Source organism: Thunnus albacares, chromosome 22 (assembly GCF_914725855.1).
Source record: "Thunnus albacares chromosome 22, fThuAlb1.1, whole genome shotgun sequence".
In the NCBI taxonomy this organism is placed as follows: Eukaryota; Metazoa; Chordata; class Actinopteri; order Scombriformes; family Scombridae; genus Thunnus; species Thunnus albacares.
The window spans coordinates 10,358,126-10,377,829 of record NC_058127.1 but is presented as its reverse complement, the minus strand read 5'-3'; the positions used below and the strand labels follow the sequence as shown (position 1 = coordinate 10,377,829).

Sequence of the window (19,704 nt, the reverse complement as noted above, 5' to 3'; positions counted from 1 at the left end):
ACAATCAACTTGTTGTAAAATGTTGTCTATCGGTATACTAATTAGATATTTTTATGTGAACAGTTCCAAATAAGGCCACTGTGATCCTGCAACCCAACTGGCCTCTGATATACAGGGGTGAGACAGTCACTGTCAGATGTGAGATCCAGGGAGGTGGAGACACTAAGTGGACGTATGAATGGACACCAGACAACTTAAACACATCTCCAACACTCAGTGAACACAGGATCAACAGCAACAATTACTACAGTGGAGAATTCAAGTGTAGAGGAAGGAAGGACTCATATTCCTCGACAGAGTGGAGTGATGTCATCACATTGACAGTATTATGTAAGTTGGACATCTTTCATCCATAATGAACATGTTATGTTTCATATTGTTTTCATCTGTTGTTTTGTTCATCAATGCCATCTGATATCACTAATAACTAATAACTCAGTATATCTAGTTAATTTAATTTATTTTATTTCTGATTATTTATTTTATTTCTAATATTGATCTGTTAGTTTAATAATGTTACATGTTGGCCTGGAGGCAGCCATTCAGGCTTTTGAGCTATTTCAAGAATGATTTCACTCTAGTACTTGTACTCTTCTGTATTCTTAACAATATAATGAAGTAAAAACATTTTCCTCGAGCAAATCTCATTCCAACCATTTACCTGTTTTGCTTATTTGTTCTAATGTGAACATCAAGTAATCTCAAGGCCACAGTGACAGCAGAAAGGACATACCAGTCATACCAGTATATATTTCTGTTTTTATCCAAACTGTGTATATTTGGTGGGTACAGTTTCTAACAAGACTGTTGTAACACAGCAAACCAACTGGCCTCAGATATTCAGTGGTGAGTCAATCACTCTAAGATGTGAGATCAAAGATAGTGGAGACACTGAGTGGGAGTATGAATGGAAAACAACCAAAGAAAAACCTTGAAAAACACAGTGAATACTGGAGTTTCAGTGCTACTTTTTACAGTGTGGAAACTACAACGTAAGGGTGAACATAAAATAGATTTGTATTCAACAGAAAGAAGTGATCCCATCAGATTGACAGTGTCATATAAGTTGGACTGTGTTTCATCAATCGTGACAATCATCATGTTTCATCATGTTTTTGAGTTTCCACCTATTTGTGTCTGAATAATTCAATAGAAAACATTTCTTTACTCAAGAATTAGTCAACCTCTCAGAACTGATCAGTAAATAATTGTGTTTGTTTTTGAAGACAAGCCATCATTCAGTGTCCTGTAGCATTTGAAATATACTTAATTGATTCATTGTTAACAGATTAAAGAGAATATAAAACAATGACTCATGGTGCAGATCAAAGTGATTAAATCAATCTTTTCTGTGTGCTTGGGACTCCCACCGAGATTTGGTGAAATTCATTATGTTTTCAGTTATTTAAATTGGACTAAAAGGTTTAATATGTAACTATTCCACATAAAAATGTCTAAAAACAACTAGACCTATGTTATATATTTTGTTGAGTTGAGTACTTACATTATCCCAAATGTTTCCAACAATTTTCAAACCCAGAGAAATCGGTAATTTAATCAAAGTAACGGACTGTTTCATTTGGTTGCATGTCAATGGCGTCATACCTCCTCTACCAAAGAGTAGACACGCACAAGATGCACACGGCGGGGCTGTGTTTGTCCGCTACAATGGCGTCTACCAAAGAGTAACTTGCATACATACAAGATAATACACCGGCGTTGTGGTTGTTCCACAGAAACTGTTATAAATTGACTTTTATTCAGTTTTAAGCTACATTTCCATAATAAATTTAGGTCATTTTTAACTGTATCTTTTAGTCGGAAGAAGGATTTTAGTCATTGGACGTCTGGATCTTAAGTTATCAGAGAAATAAACTGGGCAAACGTTAGCAGCAGCTCGGCTAACAGCCCCTCCAGGAAGTCCGGTGGTCACCAAACATCGTCGGAGAAATATTGATTTTTTAGGTGAAACAGCTTTAAGTAGTATTTTTAACGATTTTAATCTGTGTATACGTTTGATTTTGGAGAGGAAGAGATCTCTGCGGATAATTCGGCTCCCGGGAAAAACAACATACTTCAACAGAGTGGAGTGATTACATCAAATTGACAGTATCTGACAGTAAGTCTGATCATATTTAATTTACACTGAAAACATTAAATATACAATAAAATACATTTTTGTTGGAATATATTTAGATAGTATATCATTAAGTTTATGTTGCCTCTTTGGATATAAAATATATTTGGATAAAATGTATTTCTATAATAGATAAAATGATGACTGTATTAGATAGGATTTATTTATATATCTAGAGACTAAAGTCTACATCATAACATGTTTTCATTCTGAGAAAATCACTTTCCAACAGATGCACCAGAGTCTGTCCTCACTGTGTCTCCATCATGGCTGAGTCCTGGAGACTCAGTAACTCTGAGCTGTGAGGTTGAACATCCATCTGCAGGATGGAGGTTCTACTGGTATAAGACTGTTCCCAAACTATCAGACAAGTCCTACAGCTATGAGCTGCTACCTGGTAGCACCAATGGGACTGAACAGGATTCCTACATCATTCGTGGGTCGACACACACAGCAAGATATATGTGTAGAGCTGGAAGAGGAGACCCAGTGTTTTACACTGATTACAGCAAACCTGCGTTTGTTTGGTCTGGAGGTGAGTTTGCTTGTTTGTTTTTGTCTCCTTCTGTCAAGAAGCAGTTGTGATGTCATTATCTGGACATTGATTGTGGTGAACCTATGACCTTTCTCCACCAAGTCAAGATTTCAGTTTTTCAACACACTCACCAAACACAATGTTGATATTGAATTATTCTATATACTGGACTGGGCTGGATTTCCTTCTTTAAATCTTCAATTGATCTGAAAGCATTACAGCACCAAAAAACTAAGATATTAGGATTTTATTTGTCATTGAAACCAAACTCTGCTCCTCTTTGCAATGAATACTTTTACTTTGGATACCTGAGCTCATCTTACAACACTTACATACTGACACAGCAGGCTGGACAGGTGTGGTTAAATGAGACTTTATCTAGTGGTCAGGCTACATATAGACATACAAAACAGTCAAAATCTAGTAATGAAAAACCAGAAAAGTCATCAGGCAACGAAGTAGGTAAATGGACAAAGTACAGAAACAGCTGGAAACCTGAGAAAACTCAGACAGATGAGAGAAAAACACTGACTATACAGTACCAGTCAAAAGTTTAGATACACTTTCTCATTGAAGGGAAGGTGTGTCCAAACTTTTGACTAGTACTTTATATAGAGACGATGAAACATAATTTAGTATGAAAAACACATCCTCTGTATGTTTGAAAGGTGGCAGGTAAACGTAGGTTGTTTACAGCTTCACAGTGAACAGTTGCTGTAGTTATCTTGGTAGCAAGTTTTCAAGATAGAAAAAATAATCAAAATATCCATAAAACAGCTCAAAACACTCTGCAGCACACTTCACGTCTCCACTGTCAGTCCATATGCTCTGTATGTTCTTAACACTCACAGTTTCACCAAAACACTGAACCTTTTGCACAGTTTATGTTATTCAGATGTTTTTACTCTCAATAATTAACAGTATTAAATGTACAAAAAAGAGGATTATTTGCATTGTGATCTTTTTAATTTTAATATCTCTGTACTTGGTTTGCTCCTCATTACATGTTGTTTTTCAGATGTTCATTCAGCAGTGACTCTCAAAGTGAGTCCTGACAGAGTGCAGCACTTCACCTCTGACTCTGTCTCACTGAGCTGTGAAGGAAACTCTACTGAGTGGAGAGTGAGGAGGTTTCCTGAGGACCACTACTGGTCATATTGTCCTAACTGGAGGTCAATGACTGGATCCACATGCAACATCAAGAGTTCATGGCAGAGTGACGCAGTGTACTGGTGTGAGTCTGGATCAGGAGAGTTCAGCAATGCAGTCAACATCACTATACAGAGTATGTTTACATTACATTTTATTTCATTTTCATCTTGTATTTAAATTATTTTCAACATGGTGTCACTAACTACACTTCCTGTGTAGACAATCAAGTTATATTCCTAACCTTTTGATAGCAAAAATTATGTTATATTATTGTTTCTTTAACAAAATTAAAAGCTCATTAAACTATATTTCCTTAATATTATCATAAAGAAACATAATCCAATCAATTAGAAAATCAGACGTCCTCTGCACAACATTATAATTTAGTCGTGTTCTTGTCAAACACAAGTAATGCAAAAGAATAAATAAATTATGAAAGGGCTTCCTTCACACCAAAAACTCATCTGTGAACCAAATTAAAGCTTCTTCATATTTATTTCAACAACTGGAAATTAATATTTTTCAGATCCAAGATGTTTGGTCCACAGTTTTTTTGGTCTGCAGCAAGACCTTTCTTTATTCTTGATGATTATGCAGATTTAGTCAGAGGTGATTTTGTGTCAATAGCCATCCATCGTTTCTTTCATGTGTACCTGTTAGCTCTAGAGCTAACTAGCCATAGCTAGTATATTTACAGTTACAAGACATGTATGTAATAAAGCTGAAATGTTGGATCTTTGCTCAGCTACACTGATTCTGTGAGATAAATTAGTTGGAGAAAAATAAAGGCATATGTGTGATCTATTCTCATGGTTTTATGTCACCTTGTTCTAAAGGTCAGCAGCTGGTCTCTGACTGAAACTTCATATTCTTTGACTGTTTTACAGATGCAGATATTATCCTGGTGAGCCCTGTGCATCCTGTGACTGAGGGAGATTCTGTTACTCTTGGCTGCAAACTGAAGAGAGGAGAATTACTTTCAACCGTGTTTTTCTATCAAAATGACAAACTTATCCAAAATGATATCAGAGGGGAGCTGAATATCTCTGCAGTGTCAAAGTCAGACGAAGGCTTCTACAAGTGTAAATACTCAGAAAAAGAATCAGTACAGAGTTGGATGTCAGTTAAGGGTGAGTAGGATTAAAACAATTCATGCATTTTCTTTCTTGTAAACTGTGTTGCTGTCTTAGAAAGAAATGTGGTCAAATACTTTACAGAATTAGAAATTTACAGGTTTAGTTTCAGCTGATTTCACATATTGGATTGTGTAAGAGAACTTGTTTTATACTGTACATAAGGGCATAAAATTACAAAATTTAGTATACATCAAAATACAAATGTAAATGAATGATCAGTCAAAAGTATTTTTTTTTTGAGCTGAATAAAGTTGTATCAGTGGTCATAACTCATATCACGCTGTGTAGCAATACATACATGTTTATACATACTGTTGATTGTTTGTTTAGTGTATGTACGTGTTTGTGTTTTCATACTTCCAGATTTGTTTATTATAAGATATGATATGTGGATACTTCTTTAAGACACACCGGCTTGCCCGGTTACACCCCACGGGTTTACCTATAAAGCACCTGTGATGGTGTGTAATCTCTCATTATTTGTTCCCCGCTTGAGTCAAGGTGCAGTGTGTGACAGTCTGTGTTTTTGAAAGCAAAGTATGTGAGAAGTGAAGAACAGTGTGCGAGTCGCAGCGTGAAGATGCTTATCTACATAAGTTGTAGCTGGGCGTCTGTCTAAGGGCAGCCTCCCTGGATTGCTGTTCCCTTACTTCCCATTCCCTGCTCCAGCGTACTGCTTGTGGTTCATGAGCTAACACACATATTGGATTCCGTGCTGGGCTCAGCCTTCCAATCACCGCGGCAGTGGTTCCCCATACCGGTTTCGTAAGCTGACGCGCTCGACGGTGTCTCTTGCTGAGCTCAGATACCTGAGTTGGCTGACAGCAAGTGTGAAGACTCGACTCCCCAGTCACGCCGGCATCTGGAAATTAATATTTTACAGATCCAAGATGTTTGGTCCACAGCTTTTTTGGTGTGCAGCAAGACCTTTCTTTGTTCTGGATGATAAAATTAACATGCAGATTTAGTCAGTGGTGTTCTTGTGTCAATAACCATCCACCGTTTCTTTCATATGTACCTGTTAGCTCTAGAGCTAACTAGCCATAGATGGTTTATTTACAGTTACAAGACATGTATGTAATAAAGCTGAAATGTTGGGTCTTTGCTCAGCTACACTGACTCTGTGAGATAAATTAGTTGCAGAAAAATAGTCATATGTGTGATCTATAGTGTTTAACTGTTTAACATTTTCTTTCTTGTAAACTGTGTTGCTGTCTTAGAAAGAAATGTGGTCAAATACTTTACAGAATTAGAAATTTACAGGCTTAGTTTCAGCTGATTTCACATATTGAATTAACATCTTTTCTACTTTACATAAGGGCCATTCAATAATTAAACATAACATTACAAAATCTGATATCTATAAAAATACAAATGAAAATGAATGATGAATATTGTTTATTATCTATTACAGCAGTGTCCAGGCCTGACAGCTCTTCATCTCTTATACCATTAATTGTTGGGCTGGTTTGTGGAATTATTCTTATTATTCTCCTGCTCCTGTTGTGTTGCTACAGACGATCCAAAGGTGAGACTTTTTCACTCTGATGTTAAATGTTTTATGATTTAATTATTCAAATACAAAGATGTATTCTGATGTCATAATGTGAAATAGCAGAAAAAATATTTATAAAATAAAACCACATAACAATAAATATTTTTTTCACAGATTCACACTTTATCAGGTTGGTACAAAACTCTCTTCTCTCATTTTGAACATAACAGCTGTACCTTCAATGTGTCTTATTAAATTCATTGTATTTGCTAAATGCTTTAGGCCGACCCAGTCTGACAGCACCAATCAGGACCCCGCCGTGAATCACATGGTCAACCTGAATGAAACTCAACATAACGTATACTCCTCTCTTCTCCATGGTCAGTCTTCAAACTAATCCTGATTAATTTTGTCATTTTTTGTTAACTCTAACAATAACATTTCTATTACTCTTTTTCTAGACTCTGGCCATCTGATTTTTAATGAATATTAACCAAAAGCCACAATCCATTAGACAGGAAGTTGTTGTTGATGTCAGTAAATAAAGCAGTGGGTCAGTTTGTAGAACAGTCTCAAAGATTTGTCACATAACCTGTTGTTCTACCACATGCACAAAAGATCAGACTAGAACATTGTTTTATATTGTTGTAATTGAACCAAAACTACAAGACTTATGTCCAGAGTCCAGAAATATTATTGCCATTATGACTTTAAGGCTTTATAGTCGTGGTTGTAACATATTAAATATTACAGTCTACAAAGAAATGAAAGCTTCTAAAACCTTTACAGTTTCCTGTTGTTGCACTTATCCACACTGTTAAAATCACATTTAAAAAAAAAAAAACCCCTGAAGACTTTTGTTAAAAAGGTGATATTTGATTGGTATCATGCAATTAAAATGATCCATTTGATCTCGGCTTGATTTTCATTTTCTGCTCACAGGTGATGCTTCTGTCTATGAATCAATCAGAGGTTCTGAAGACACTGAAAATGGTACAGTATACACCTTAACATGGAGCAGTCTGACACGCAATATTACATAATTTAAGGGAAAACAATTTACAAAACAATGTAACAACAAATATCCTTTTCACAGATTCAGGCTTTATCAGGTTGGTACAAAACTCTCTTCTCTCATTTTGAACATAACAGCAGTACCTTCAATGTGTCTTATTAAATTCATTGTATTTGCTAAATGTTTTAGGCCGATCCAGTCTGACAGCACCAATCAGGACTCTGCTGCAAATCACATGGTCAACCTGAATGAAACTCAACATAACGTATACTCCTCTCTTCTCCATGGTCAGTCTTCAAACTAATCCTGATTCATTTTGTCATTTTTTCTTAACTGTAACCTCAACATTTCTATTACAGTCTATAAAGACAGTAAAGGCTCTAAAACATTTAAGATTCCCTGTATTTGCACTTATCCACACTATTTTAAAATCGAATAAATAAAGAAAACAAACCTGAGGATTTTTGTTAAAAAGGTGATATTTGATTGGTATCATGCAATTTAAATGGTTCACTTGATCTCAGCTTGATTTTCACTTCATGCTCACAGGTGATGCTTCTGTCTATGAATCAATCAAAGGCTCTAAAGACACTGAAAATGGTACAGTATACACCTTAACATGGAGCAGTCTGAAATGCAATATTACATAATTTAAGAGAAAACAATTTACAAAACAAAACCATGTAACAACAAATATCCTTTTCACAGATTCATGCTTTATCAGGTTGGAATAAAACTCTCTTCTCTCAGAATGTGTAAAAGAATTTCTAATTGCTGATATTTGTGAATGTGTACAGGAAACTGAAAATGTGTATTCAGATTTGCAAGAGTATCAAGATTTGTGAATGTATACACTAGGGCTGGACGATATCTCAAATTGATTTTATTCATTTAAATTCTTGTTTTTGGTCAATGTGTAAAATGTCTAAATCGTAAAATTGAGTCATTACAAAATGCATGAAAAGGTTATTTTTAGTCAAAAAGTAGATGGCAGCTACATTAGCTGTTTTGAGTCACAACAGTCTCGTAAACTGTGACATTATTAATTAGATTACATGCACACCTGCCACAGCTGTCTCTGGCTATCTCGTAGTGAATTTAACAGTCACATCTACGAGAAGAACAGACTGAAAATGACTTTGCACACTGATCTGTGCTCTTGGTTTGTGTTAGTTGATGAGGTCTCATCTCTGGTTATGAGAGTTGAAACACCTGAAGTTGAAGGAACAGTATCCAGATTATACACTGTACAGTTTACTCTCCAGGTAGCTAATGCTAGCTAGCAGCAGTCTGCAAATATCAGGCTGATGTCTTGTAAAGAAACACAAACAGCAGCAACTAGTGATCTGATTTTCTGCTCTATCTGCGCTGAAACTGATTATTAAACTAGATGCCTATGATCTACTTAGTTGAAGCATCTGGTGCTCACAGTAAATAGCTGTGTGGGATCACATGTATTTTATGCGTAATGATTATAACACCCTTGCAGGTGTTGCAGGTTTCTTATTGTTCTTGCTCAACTGTCTTAAATAAATAAATGAAGGCAAACAAAAATCAAGTAAAATAATGAAACAACCCAGAGATTGAAAAAAATAATGATTTTTTTGTCCATATCACCCAGCCCTAGCATACACAGAGTTGTGAATGTGTAAAATCTGTGAGAAAAATGTATTTTAAGTATTTTGCCCCAAGAGTTAGGAAGTTACAACTCAGGTACACCTCTCCATTGGTTTTCTTTATACATGTGACTTTTGCTAGACTCCTGTCATGCCTGAGATCTGCAAATGTGTCACAATTTTTGTCTGTAACATAGTGTGTCAATGAGTATTGAATTATTTGCAATATGAACTTGCAGACAAACATTCTGCAGGTTTCTTGTCAACAGATTGATGGTCATCACTGCTGCAAAACCTCAAACTAGCATTAACATTTTTCCTAATATCAATCACCTCATGTGTTTGCTGACTGTGACTGTCACAGCATGCAGTCAGTGAGGATTAGTCTGGTGCAGGTTACTCACTGAAAATATATTCAAACATTAAAGGCTGCTGTCACTAACAAGACAAGTATAGTTTGTTGAAAATAACATGTTTGTTTCCTGCAGACTCTAATGTTACATCATATGAACTACATTTGTTTACAGCAGCAGGGTAGATTCTAGCAAAGCCCCAGCAATAAAATACAGAATAAAATGCATTGCAATGATGTTACCCACAACCAGAATATTTTATACATAACATTGCAGTTTATTTACCGTTGAAATTGTCTCAGGGGAAACACTGCAACAATATTGTGCTAGCAGTTTCTAGCGAGGCTAAAACATTACAGGTTGTCAGTTTGCACCAGTAACGATGCTAAAGAGCTACTGGTCACTCACTAGATGGAAATTTGTGGAAAGTTGCTTGTTGTTATGGTAGTTGGGAACAGTACAGTGACTTTTACGGCTCCATTGCATCCTGCCTTGTTTTTTCGGTTCCTCCCAGTGTGAGCCTGCGAGCCTCGGCCAAGTATGAAGAAAACCCTCACATTTGCAAATTTTAGTCAGGAATGTATCAAAAGTTACATGTAAAAAGACAACTAATTACAGATGTACCTGAGTTGTATCTGATGACTTTCTGTTTCCAGCTCTTGGAGCAAAGAGTTTTTTGAATACATATTTACAGATTCACATATACAGATTTGTCTGCATATTCACAAGTGTCGATACACTTACAAATCTGAATACATAGTTGCAGATTGCTGTACATATTCACACATTTCAGTATGAATTTAGAGATTCTTTTACAGGTTTACAAATCTGATTATGCACACACTCTCCACACACATTTGCAAACACTATTGCTACAATAATACAGAAGAAAGACAAATTAATTAAGGTCTACACTCACCTGCAACTGTTACTGTCCAACATGTTGGTCTTAGACACAGTGTCATGTATGTCATGTGTTCTGTATTTGCAAAATTGTAGGTGTTTATAATTATTAATTTTTTGAATATCTTTTGTTGGAATGTATGTTTATTTTACATTATGTGTGTTTGAAGTGCTGAAGAACAGTATTTATACATCAGTATGTATATTCAGTATCAGTATGTTTACTAAATCCTGTTAAAGCCATAATACTCTGCTGTGTGACTGCTTTGAGCACTGTGGGCATTACAATACTGTTATTCTTTTATTATCAGTGGAGACATTAACCCTGACAAGCCTTCAGTACATTATCATTGTAAATTATGACATTACTGGAAAATGTTTCAGACTAATCTTCTCTTTTGGTTTTCTTCCAGGTCTGTAGAGAGATCTGTATCAACAAAACCAAAGGAATGGATGACAACATGAAGAACTACATCATTGTGTAGTTAATTTGCAGTTTTGTGTGCAATTGTGTACATCTGCTATCTAAATAACAAATGTGCTCAGTATTTTGTACAGTTAGTACAGTAGTGCAGCTTTAGTCAGTCAGCCTCTTCTTCAGTTTTTGATGAAACAGCTTTAATGATTATATGTGATGATCTGCTATCAAACAACATCCTGTTACACATGTTGTACAAGTTTTCCTGTCCTTTAATGAATGAATTCATAGATAATTTATTTTTACCTATTTGTTTTAAGTGTATGTATGTTAATGTCTGTTTTATAATCTTCCTTCTTAATTTGGTCATCCAGTAGCTGAGAGAGGAACAAAAACTTTGAACCGGGAAGTTTGGAGATTCTTATGTTCTTATGCAGATTGATTTATGATTCTGTTGGGTGATGAACCATCAGGTATATTTCTTTGATTGAAAAAAAAAAACATCTCAAAATGTGAACAACTGTAAACAAAGCTGATCAAAGATCCCTGTTTTACATTATGGGGTGAACATCAGACAGCAGAGAGAGGGAGTAGGACACTGTAGGAAAATTAGTAAAATGGTCCTTTAAAATACTACAATAAGTGACTGAAAGCTGAATTCAGTAACCTCACATGTTGTCTCCCTCAATCTATAGCTAAGTAATATCTACTGTATTGTATTGTCATATCTAACCTCATCATATTAAACTATGTTCAGCATAGTAAAGTCTGATTGACTAGTAACAGGTCACAGAAATGCAAATATAATATCTCTTAGTTGGAATTTTTTAAAGGATAAATGTGAACTGATGACAGCCAACATTTTGTAATAAGAGCTTCTCCAACTATACGTGCTAATTTTAATTTGTAGTGAACAACTGTGTGTATTAAAAACATTACAGGTTTTAGCTTTGAAGCACATTTCCAGGTCTGTATTTTTAATCTGGGGCTCTACAGGAATATGTAACTTTTGCTATTATTATACATGAAGGTTTTCCTGTCTATTTACAAATGAATTTACCTGTGATGTATGTGCTTATTTTTTTTAGTCATCAATAAACATTGTTTCAGCAGTAAACAGTCAGTGATGTTTTTAATTGCTTTTTATATTTATATAATATATACTTTATATATTTATGTAATTGAGTGAACTAGAGGTTACTATTTTGAAGCTACAGGAACATACAGGGGGAAAAAAGAATACAAACTTTGGAAAAACATTTAGCTTTTGCCTGGGGCCTCCTGATTTCAAGAATTGTTGCCATCTAATTGCACACTACCAAAGGTGTGAGTCCACATGTGTTTCCTAATATGAGCTGATCAGAGAGCAGACGCCAGAGAGAGTTGAGGAAGTAGAGAGGAGAGTGGTGCACTACTGATCCATATCTAATAATGAAAAACTAAACATCAAATAACAAATGCATGTTGCAATGAATGCCAACTGTTATGAATAGAAAGGTCAAACAATGAACAGTAACCCATCAAATAATTAGTACAGAGGTGGAATGGTCAATATTTTTATCTCTTTATTTGAAGGTCTATGTGTAGCTTTCACCACTAAATGTCACTATTTCATTATTTGATGTGGGCCTTCATTATTTGTTGCTGCCACATTCATTGTTCAATGTGATGATTTGTTATTTGATGTGTGCTGTGTGCCCGGCCTGTCAATCAAACCTGCCATCAAAGACTCCACTCAATGCCTACAGAGCAGGAGTCCTGCAGGGGAGACTCTCAACCGACCGATGAAAATGAGGAAATAAAGTCTTTAGTTAAAGCCAAATGTATGCTGTCAGCCAGATGACATGTTTCACACCTGGTTGACAGCAGATAGCAGACTGAGGTGATGGGGAGAGTTCAAGATGTAAAACACAGTGAGAACTTTAATGTCAGATTTTCACAAGCTCACCCCTCTGACTTTCTGTTATATGATGTTTCAGATTGAGAAATAAATATTGACTGTCCACTTCCTCATGTCACCACCAGTCACAGTTGTATTCAAAGACAGTCAGTTAAAAAAATCTATAATTACTATATTATATTCATATGCATTGCACTTGACTCAATTTCCACTACCTCTCAAAGTATTTTACCATTTAAAAATATGATTGCACATCCTGCACAGTATCAGACACCTCTTCTTTTCCGTGTATTAACACATTAGCTCTGGTGTGAATGTGACAACCACACATCAAATATGTGTTGCTATTACAGCAACAAATATTTATGTGTAGAGAGGAACTGTTAAGTTGGTCTGTTTTCGTCATGCTGATAAGCAGTGGCTTGTTTTTTCTACTCAAGCTCTAGTTGTTAAGTAAACTGTGTAACACAATGGTGCAAAATGTGCAACAGTTTATTTTTATTTTATTTTTGATTTGTTTTCCCCTTTATGCATTTAATTTCTGAGAAACAACAAACTAAATGCATAAACACCGAAATGAGAACAACAATGAAACATAAGCAGCCTTTATAACCTAATACCAGAGGTTTGTAACATGGCTGTTTTTAGAAATGAGTCCTGACATTTGGATTCTGTTTGAATATGTGATGTAGACTCAGATTAACCACCATAATCACGATCAAGCCAACCATGACAAAGGTCAGTAGGTAGACAGCAACAGTCTGCTGTTGGAGGTTTATTTCAACAACTCAAGATTTTTGGGGGAGAAGCAGAAATTCAGACCATAGATGGATGTGTTGAGTTCAAATGTTGATTGACTTTAAACTTAGTTGGTTTATTCATACTGTAAATGTCAAATAATATAAATGATTTAATTATACTGTTTCTGAATAATGAGGCTGATAGAATACAGAATTTGTTTGCTGTAATTGAAAAATGGATGTTCAACATTTTACTCATTGATGGGTTAAGATGAGTTTTTTCATTTGCTTTCTTGTTTTCTAAGCTATAATATCATCACAACTGCTGTTGCTCTTTGGAGTGATAAGAAGGCAACACATTTGTAATTCAGGACTTCCTCATAAAACGACCAGATAGACACAAATCTACCACCAAATAAAAAGAGTAAATTAGAGTAAATAAAAAGTTCTGACCACAGTTTATATCTAATTCACTATGGAGACTATTAAACACACACACACACATACACATATACAGGATGTAGTGTCCAAGAATACACAGTAGAATTATACGTGTTTATTTATATACACACGCAACACCTACCTCATCACAATGCAGACACTGTTGATGCAAGAGCAGTGGGCATATACTGCATAACATGCACAAATAAACACAATAAAATGTTAAGCATGTTTATGATGTGATATGACTGAAGTGAATGATTTTATGGTTTATGGATGTGCAGTAAATACTTATTGTTTATACATTTTTTATTCATAACATTTTCCAGGCACAATCCTTTGCACAAGACACAAGCTGATGTATTTCTGCAGTGACCAGGAAGTGTACATGTGTCAAAGTTTATTAAACCAGTTGAAGTTCTCTGTGGTTTGCATACAAGGGAAGGAAACACAGGCAGGCTAAATTCTAAAGAAGTTGGAGAAAGTCTCATCTCATCTTTCATTCACCTGGAATGTAACTTCTCTCTTTATCTTCCTGCTGCATTATTATTAAAGCAAGGTAGAAACATTTGTCAGACTCAGAGCAGCTGAGTGACAGAGTGTCAGTGCTGGATGTGAGGATGAGGTACACTTTGATCTGTGTGCTGGGATTATTCTGTAAGTACATTACTGACTTTCTCTGTTTGCATGTCACAGATTAAAGAACATGTTCCTGAATAGTCAGAATTACAGAGTATCACTGGTTGAACCAGTTTCTCTGAGAGCTTGAACAGAGCACGCTTATGGTTTTTAACTACAGGGTTGTTTTATAGGCCAGATGTTGTTTGGTGACTTGGCTCAGTTTAGATTGAAGGACTGTGTTCAATTTACTGCTGGATGATTGTTTTTGCATAATGTAAATGTAAATTGTTTAAGGTATTGTTATGTATGTGGGTTTTGAATTTAATGATTTTTATTGTACATGTTTCATATTAAATAGTTGTTTCCTTTTATCTGTTTCCTTCCTGCTTACTAACTTACTGTATATAGACTATATATAGTTTTAAATGCCTTTATCATGCTTTGACCTTTTTTCAGTTTGATTAAGTTTGATGAAGTTTCAATCTTTATTTTAGTGCTGAATACACTCTTCTACGGACACTCTGAAGGTGACCAATTATTTTTTATTTATATATTTTACATAAATAGTTATCTCTTATTTATCACCTTCTGTATTAATCTTAATCATCCCTTTTGTGTTTATATTTTATCATGTATGTATCATTTTACTCCACGTATCAATACAAATTCAGAAATGACTTGATTAATGCAGAATTGCTTATTCCTCAAAACTATATATATTTTGGTCTTTATCATTTCTGGGCAGATTTGTATGTTTATATAATGAGACCAGATGTTGTTCTGACCCTTGAGACAAATTGTATATTTACTAAAGAGTTTGTTAACTTCATACAGATGAGTTTTCTCTTCATGCATTCATCTTTTAATCTTAACGTTCATCATTAACAGGGCAGGGTGATGACTCAGCAGAGGACACTGGTGAGTCTGATGTGGAGAAAGGATCATCTGCAGGTGCAGTCAATTACAACAGTCATTACAACATCATTCATTATTACACTGGAGGTGATTACAGGTCGACATACAGTTCAAATGATCTCACTTACTTTGGGTAGTGACATGTGTGCTGGCTGCCACAGTGTCTTTTTACATCATCTTATAATTGTGATCATTGATTGTGAAAACCAAGTGCAGGACCAGCCTGTATGAGCAATATTCCTCTTATAATTATAATATCTTATAATTGTGAAACTAATGTAGCAAACAGGTGAGTGTGGAGCTGCTTTTAAGAAATTGGGACATAAAATCATTTAGTGGGCATTTCATTAATTATTACAGTAAGAGTGACTACAACTTCCTCTTAATCCAATTTAATGCTGAATTCTCACAACACACTTTAAAACCATTATATTTAATAGTGATATCATATTGCTACTAAATAACTAATTTTGTCACATCTTTGTTTATATGAAATATATAATAATTTACAGTAGTTGAGATGATTAATGAAACAAGACTACACCTCTGTTGCACAGATGATGATGTGATCCTGGAAAGTCCTGAATTCACATTGTTTGAAGGAGACTCAGTGACTCTACGCTGTAGACATCGTACTCCTGGATATGAGAAGAAAGCCACCTTCTACAGAAATGGATCACCTCTTGAAACGTACACAAACCATCAACCACATAGAATATCAGACACCGCTGTAGAAATGACCATTTATCCAGTATCAGTGTCAGACAGAGGTTTTTATAAGTGTAAGTTTGATGAGGGGACAGAATCCAGAGAGAAAGAACTACAAGTTAAAGGTAAGTAGCTTTCATACTGTGATGAAAAAGATGTTCACAAAATAATCTTAACTCAAAATGTCCACTTAGCTTTTCTCAGCCTTTAACTGCATTTCACTTTATTCATTCGGCAAAGATTTTTTTTTTGTCTTAAATGTTTTCATACTTCTTCTTCTGGAGTGCTGAACAACAAGTGAATCTTTTTTCTGCCTTCACCTAACCAGTCACCAAACAAAAGAAAGAAACTGATGTCATATTGTTTGACTTCTGTGAACTAAAGTCTTCAATTTCATGCAGATTTTGTCACAAGGGTACGGGAGGCTGAGAGAGCTTAATGCACTGCAACTTAAGATTCACATGTAAATGTAGCAGAAAACACACAAGCATGTGAAGAAAACACATATGCAGCATTTAAAAAGAGAAGTTGGAGTTTGATTATGAACTTAAATGTGCAAACAGAGAGTCTAAATTCATTTGAACATTGAGTTATACATAATTTGAGACAGATGTTTCCTTTGTGTTCTGTAAAAATGTAAATACATTCTTGATGACATGTTCATTACAGTAATTTCTTTGTTTTATTGTTTTTTTAAACTTAACAGCACGTAGACGCAAGATTACACTGACAGCTGACAGGAACAACATACCAGTACAGGGAAGTGTGACACTGACCTGCAATATGGAGGACTCTACTGGCTGGAAATATGACTGGTTCAGACGTACCTCAGCAGATTCTGAAAAAACTCATCATCAGACAACAGAAGCTGATGAATCAGACAGTATCAGTGTCTCACAGGGAGGCATTTACACCTGCAGAGGACGGAGAACAGAACCAGATGTCATCACACCTGAAAGTGATGAAGTCACCATTGAGGAAACAGGTGAGTTAAGTCATTTGTTCTGAAATAAAACAACTTATATTCTTTAAATTAAATTCTTAAACAGTGTCTGAAGTGTGGAAGAGAAGCATATGTGGTAACAAGAACCATAATGAATGGATGATTTAGTCCAGTACCTCTTAGCTCTCTGAAGGAAGTTTGAAAATATCTGAAATCCTTTATCATGGTAATAATACAACATTTGTTTGACACTTCAGTTTGTTTACAGACACAATAAAGGAGTTGAGGGTTCTTCACTAATGCTGCTCAGTTTTACTTATAAATGTTTGGAAAACACATGACTGCTTAATGCAGTATTATTTATGGACTTTTCCTTGATGTTGAATATCATTTAACTCAATGTTTCAGCTGAAATGGTTTTAGCTTGTTTCAGTCTAGATTTTAAATTGGTGAGGTGGCTTTTAGATTATTTTATTGAGTATATTTTAAAATGATCAGAGTCAGTGATGGCAGGTAAGATTCTTTACTCCAGTGGCTCCCCCGAGTGGTGAGTCCTTTCTCAGCATGAGAACAGACACATCATTAAATTAGCTGACAGTACTGTGATCCTCAGTTTATTACTTGACCAACTTTTCTCCTCCCTGATACAAATCTTTTCTTCAGGTAAGAAATATGGCTGTGAACAAACTGTCCTGGAATGCAAATAAAATCTATTCACACAATTTTTCATTTCAGTCTATCTAAGTAAGATAACAGAAAATATTTTCTCCCTCCAACAATGATGCAGCCTCCTATGAGCAGCTCAGTAACAAATGGTTGCTTTTTAGTTTGGGAACAGAATTACTGAAACTGAGACACCTGCGTGTGTGTGTGTGTATATATGTGTGTGTGATTATACAATGTCCGTGTTGCTCCTTTATTAATCATCTGATCACAAAGATTTTATGTCTCTTTAAATTGCTGCCACTAATGTTTACTTGTCACTTTTCTTCCTGATGATTTTATGGTGTTAATTCTTCTTTTGCAAACATGTTGCTCGATATGTTTTCATACTTCTATTTTTTTCAACCGCTTTTGTTATTATGGCTGTTGACTTGTGTTTGTATTGTTTGTTAAACTGTGCTACAACAATCAGCTTGTTGTAAAATGTTTTTCTTCATTTTACATTTCCATTGGTATCCTAATTAGATATTTTTCTATGTGAACAGTTCCAAATAAGGCCACTGTGAGCCTGCAACCCAAACTGATATACTGGGGTGAGACAGTCACTGTCAGATGTGAGATCCAGAGAGGTGGAGACACTAAGTGGACGTATGAATGGACACCAGCCAACTTAAACACATCTCCAACACTCAGTGAACACAGGATCAACAGCACCAATTACTACAGTGGAGAATTCAAGTGTAGAGGAAGGAAGGACTCATATTCCTCGACAGAGTGGAGTGATGTCATCAAATTGACAGTATTATGTAAGTTGGACATCTTTCATCCATAATGAACATGTTATGTTTTATATTGTTTTCATCTGTTGTTTTGTTCATCAATGCCATCTGATATCACTAATAACTAATAACTCAGTATATTTACTTAATTGAATTTATTTTATTTCTGATTATTTATTTTATTTCTAAGATTGATCTGTTAGTTTAATAGTGTTACATGTTGGCCTGGAGGCAGCCATTCAGGCTTTTGAGCTATTTCAAGAATGATTTCACTCTAGTACTTGTACTCTTCTGTATTCTTAATGATATAATGAAGGAAAAACATTTTCCTCGAGCAAATCTCATTCCAACCATTTACTTGTTTTGTTTATTTGTTCTAATGTGAACAGCAAGTAATCTCAAGGCCACAGTGACAGCAGAAAGGACATACCAGTCATACCAGTATATATTTCTGTTTTTATCCAAACTGTGTATATTTGGTGGGTACAGTTTCTAACAAGACTGTTGTAACACAGCAAACCAACTGGCCTCAGATATTCAGTGGTGAGTCAATCACTCTAAGATGTGAGATCACAGATAGTGGAGACACTGAGTGGGAGTATGAATGGAAAACAACCAAAGAAAAACCTTGAAAAACACAGTGAATACTGGAGTTTCAGAGCTACTTTTTACAGTGTGGAAACTACAGTGTAAGGGTGAACAGAAAATAGATTTGTATTCAACAGACAGAAGTGATCTCATCAGGTTGACAGTGTCATGTAAGTTGGACTGTGTTTCATTAATCGTGAGAATATCATGTTTTTGAGTTTCCACCTATCTGTGTCTGAATAATTCAATAGAAAACAGGATGTCTGATCCTCAAGAAAAATGATAACTGTATTAGATAAGATTTATTTATATGTCTAGAGACTAAAGTCTACATCATAACATGTTTTCATTCTGAGAAAATCACTTTCCAACAGATGCACCTGTCCTCACTGTGTCTCCATCATGGCTGAGTCCTGGAAACTCAGTAACTCTGAGCTGTGAGGTTGAACATCCATCTGCAGGATGGAGGTTCTACTGGTATAAGACTGTTCCCAAACCATCAGACAACTCCTACAGCTATGAGCTGCTACCTGGTAGCACCAATGGGACTGAACTGGATTCCTACATCATTCATGGGTCGACACACACAGCAAGATATATGTGTAGAGCTGGAAGAGGAGACCCAGTGTTTTACACTGATTACAGC

At 35.4% G+C, this 19,704-nt stretch overlaps 1 protein-coding gene and 1 long non-coding RNA gene across 2 annotated transcripts in view; both read left to right on the top strand.

Annotated features, from left to right (window-relative positions):
* The window catches only part of LOC122974480, a 345,451-nt gene that overhangs the window by 85,570 nt on the left and 240,177 nt on the right, over window positions 1-19,704 (top strand). Inside the window, exons 35-39 of the mRNA XM_044342515.1 lie at window positions 6,738-6,835; window positions 7,398-7,448; window positions 7,552-7,567; window positions 7,660-7,757; window positions 8,020-8,070. Of these exons, the coding sequence (XP_044198450.1) occupies window positions 6,738-6,835; window positions 7,398-7,448; window positions 7,552-7,567; window positions 7,660-7,757; window positions 8,020-8,070 (314 nt within the window). The remainder of the gene's footprint in view (window positions 1-6,737; window positions 6,836-7,397; window positions 7,449-7,551; window positions 7,568-7,659; window positions 7,758-8,019; window positions 8,071-19,704) is intronic.
* Window positions 14,407-15,425, top strand: LOC122973960. The gene is made up of 3 exons (XR_006400183.1): window positions 14,407-14,498; window positions 14,957-14,989; window positions 15,351-15,425. It is a non-coding gene; the product is annotated as an uncharacterized LOC122973960 (long non-coding RNA).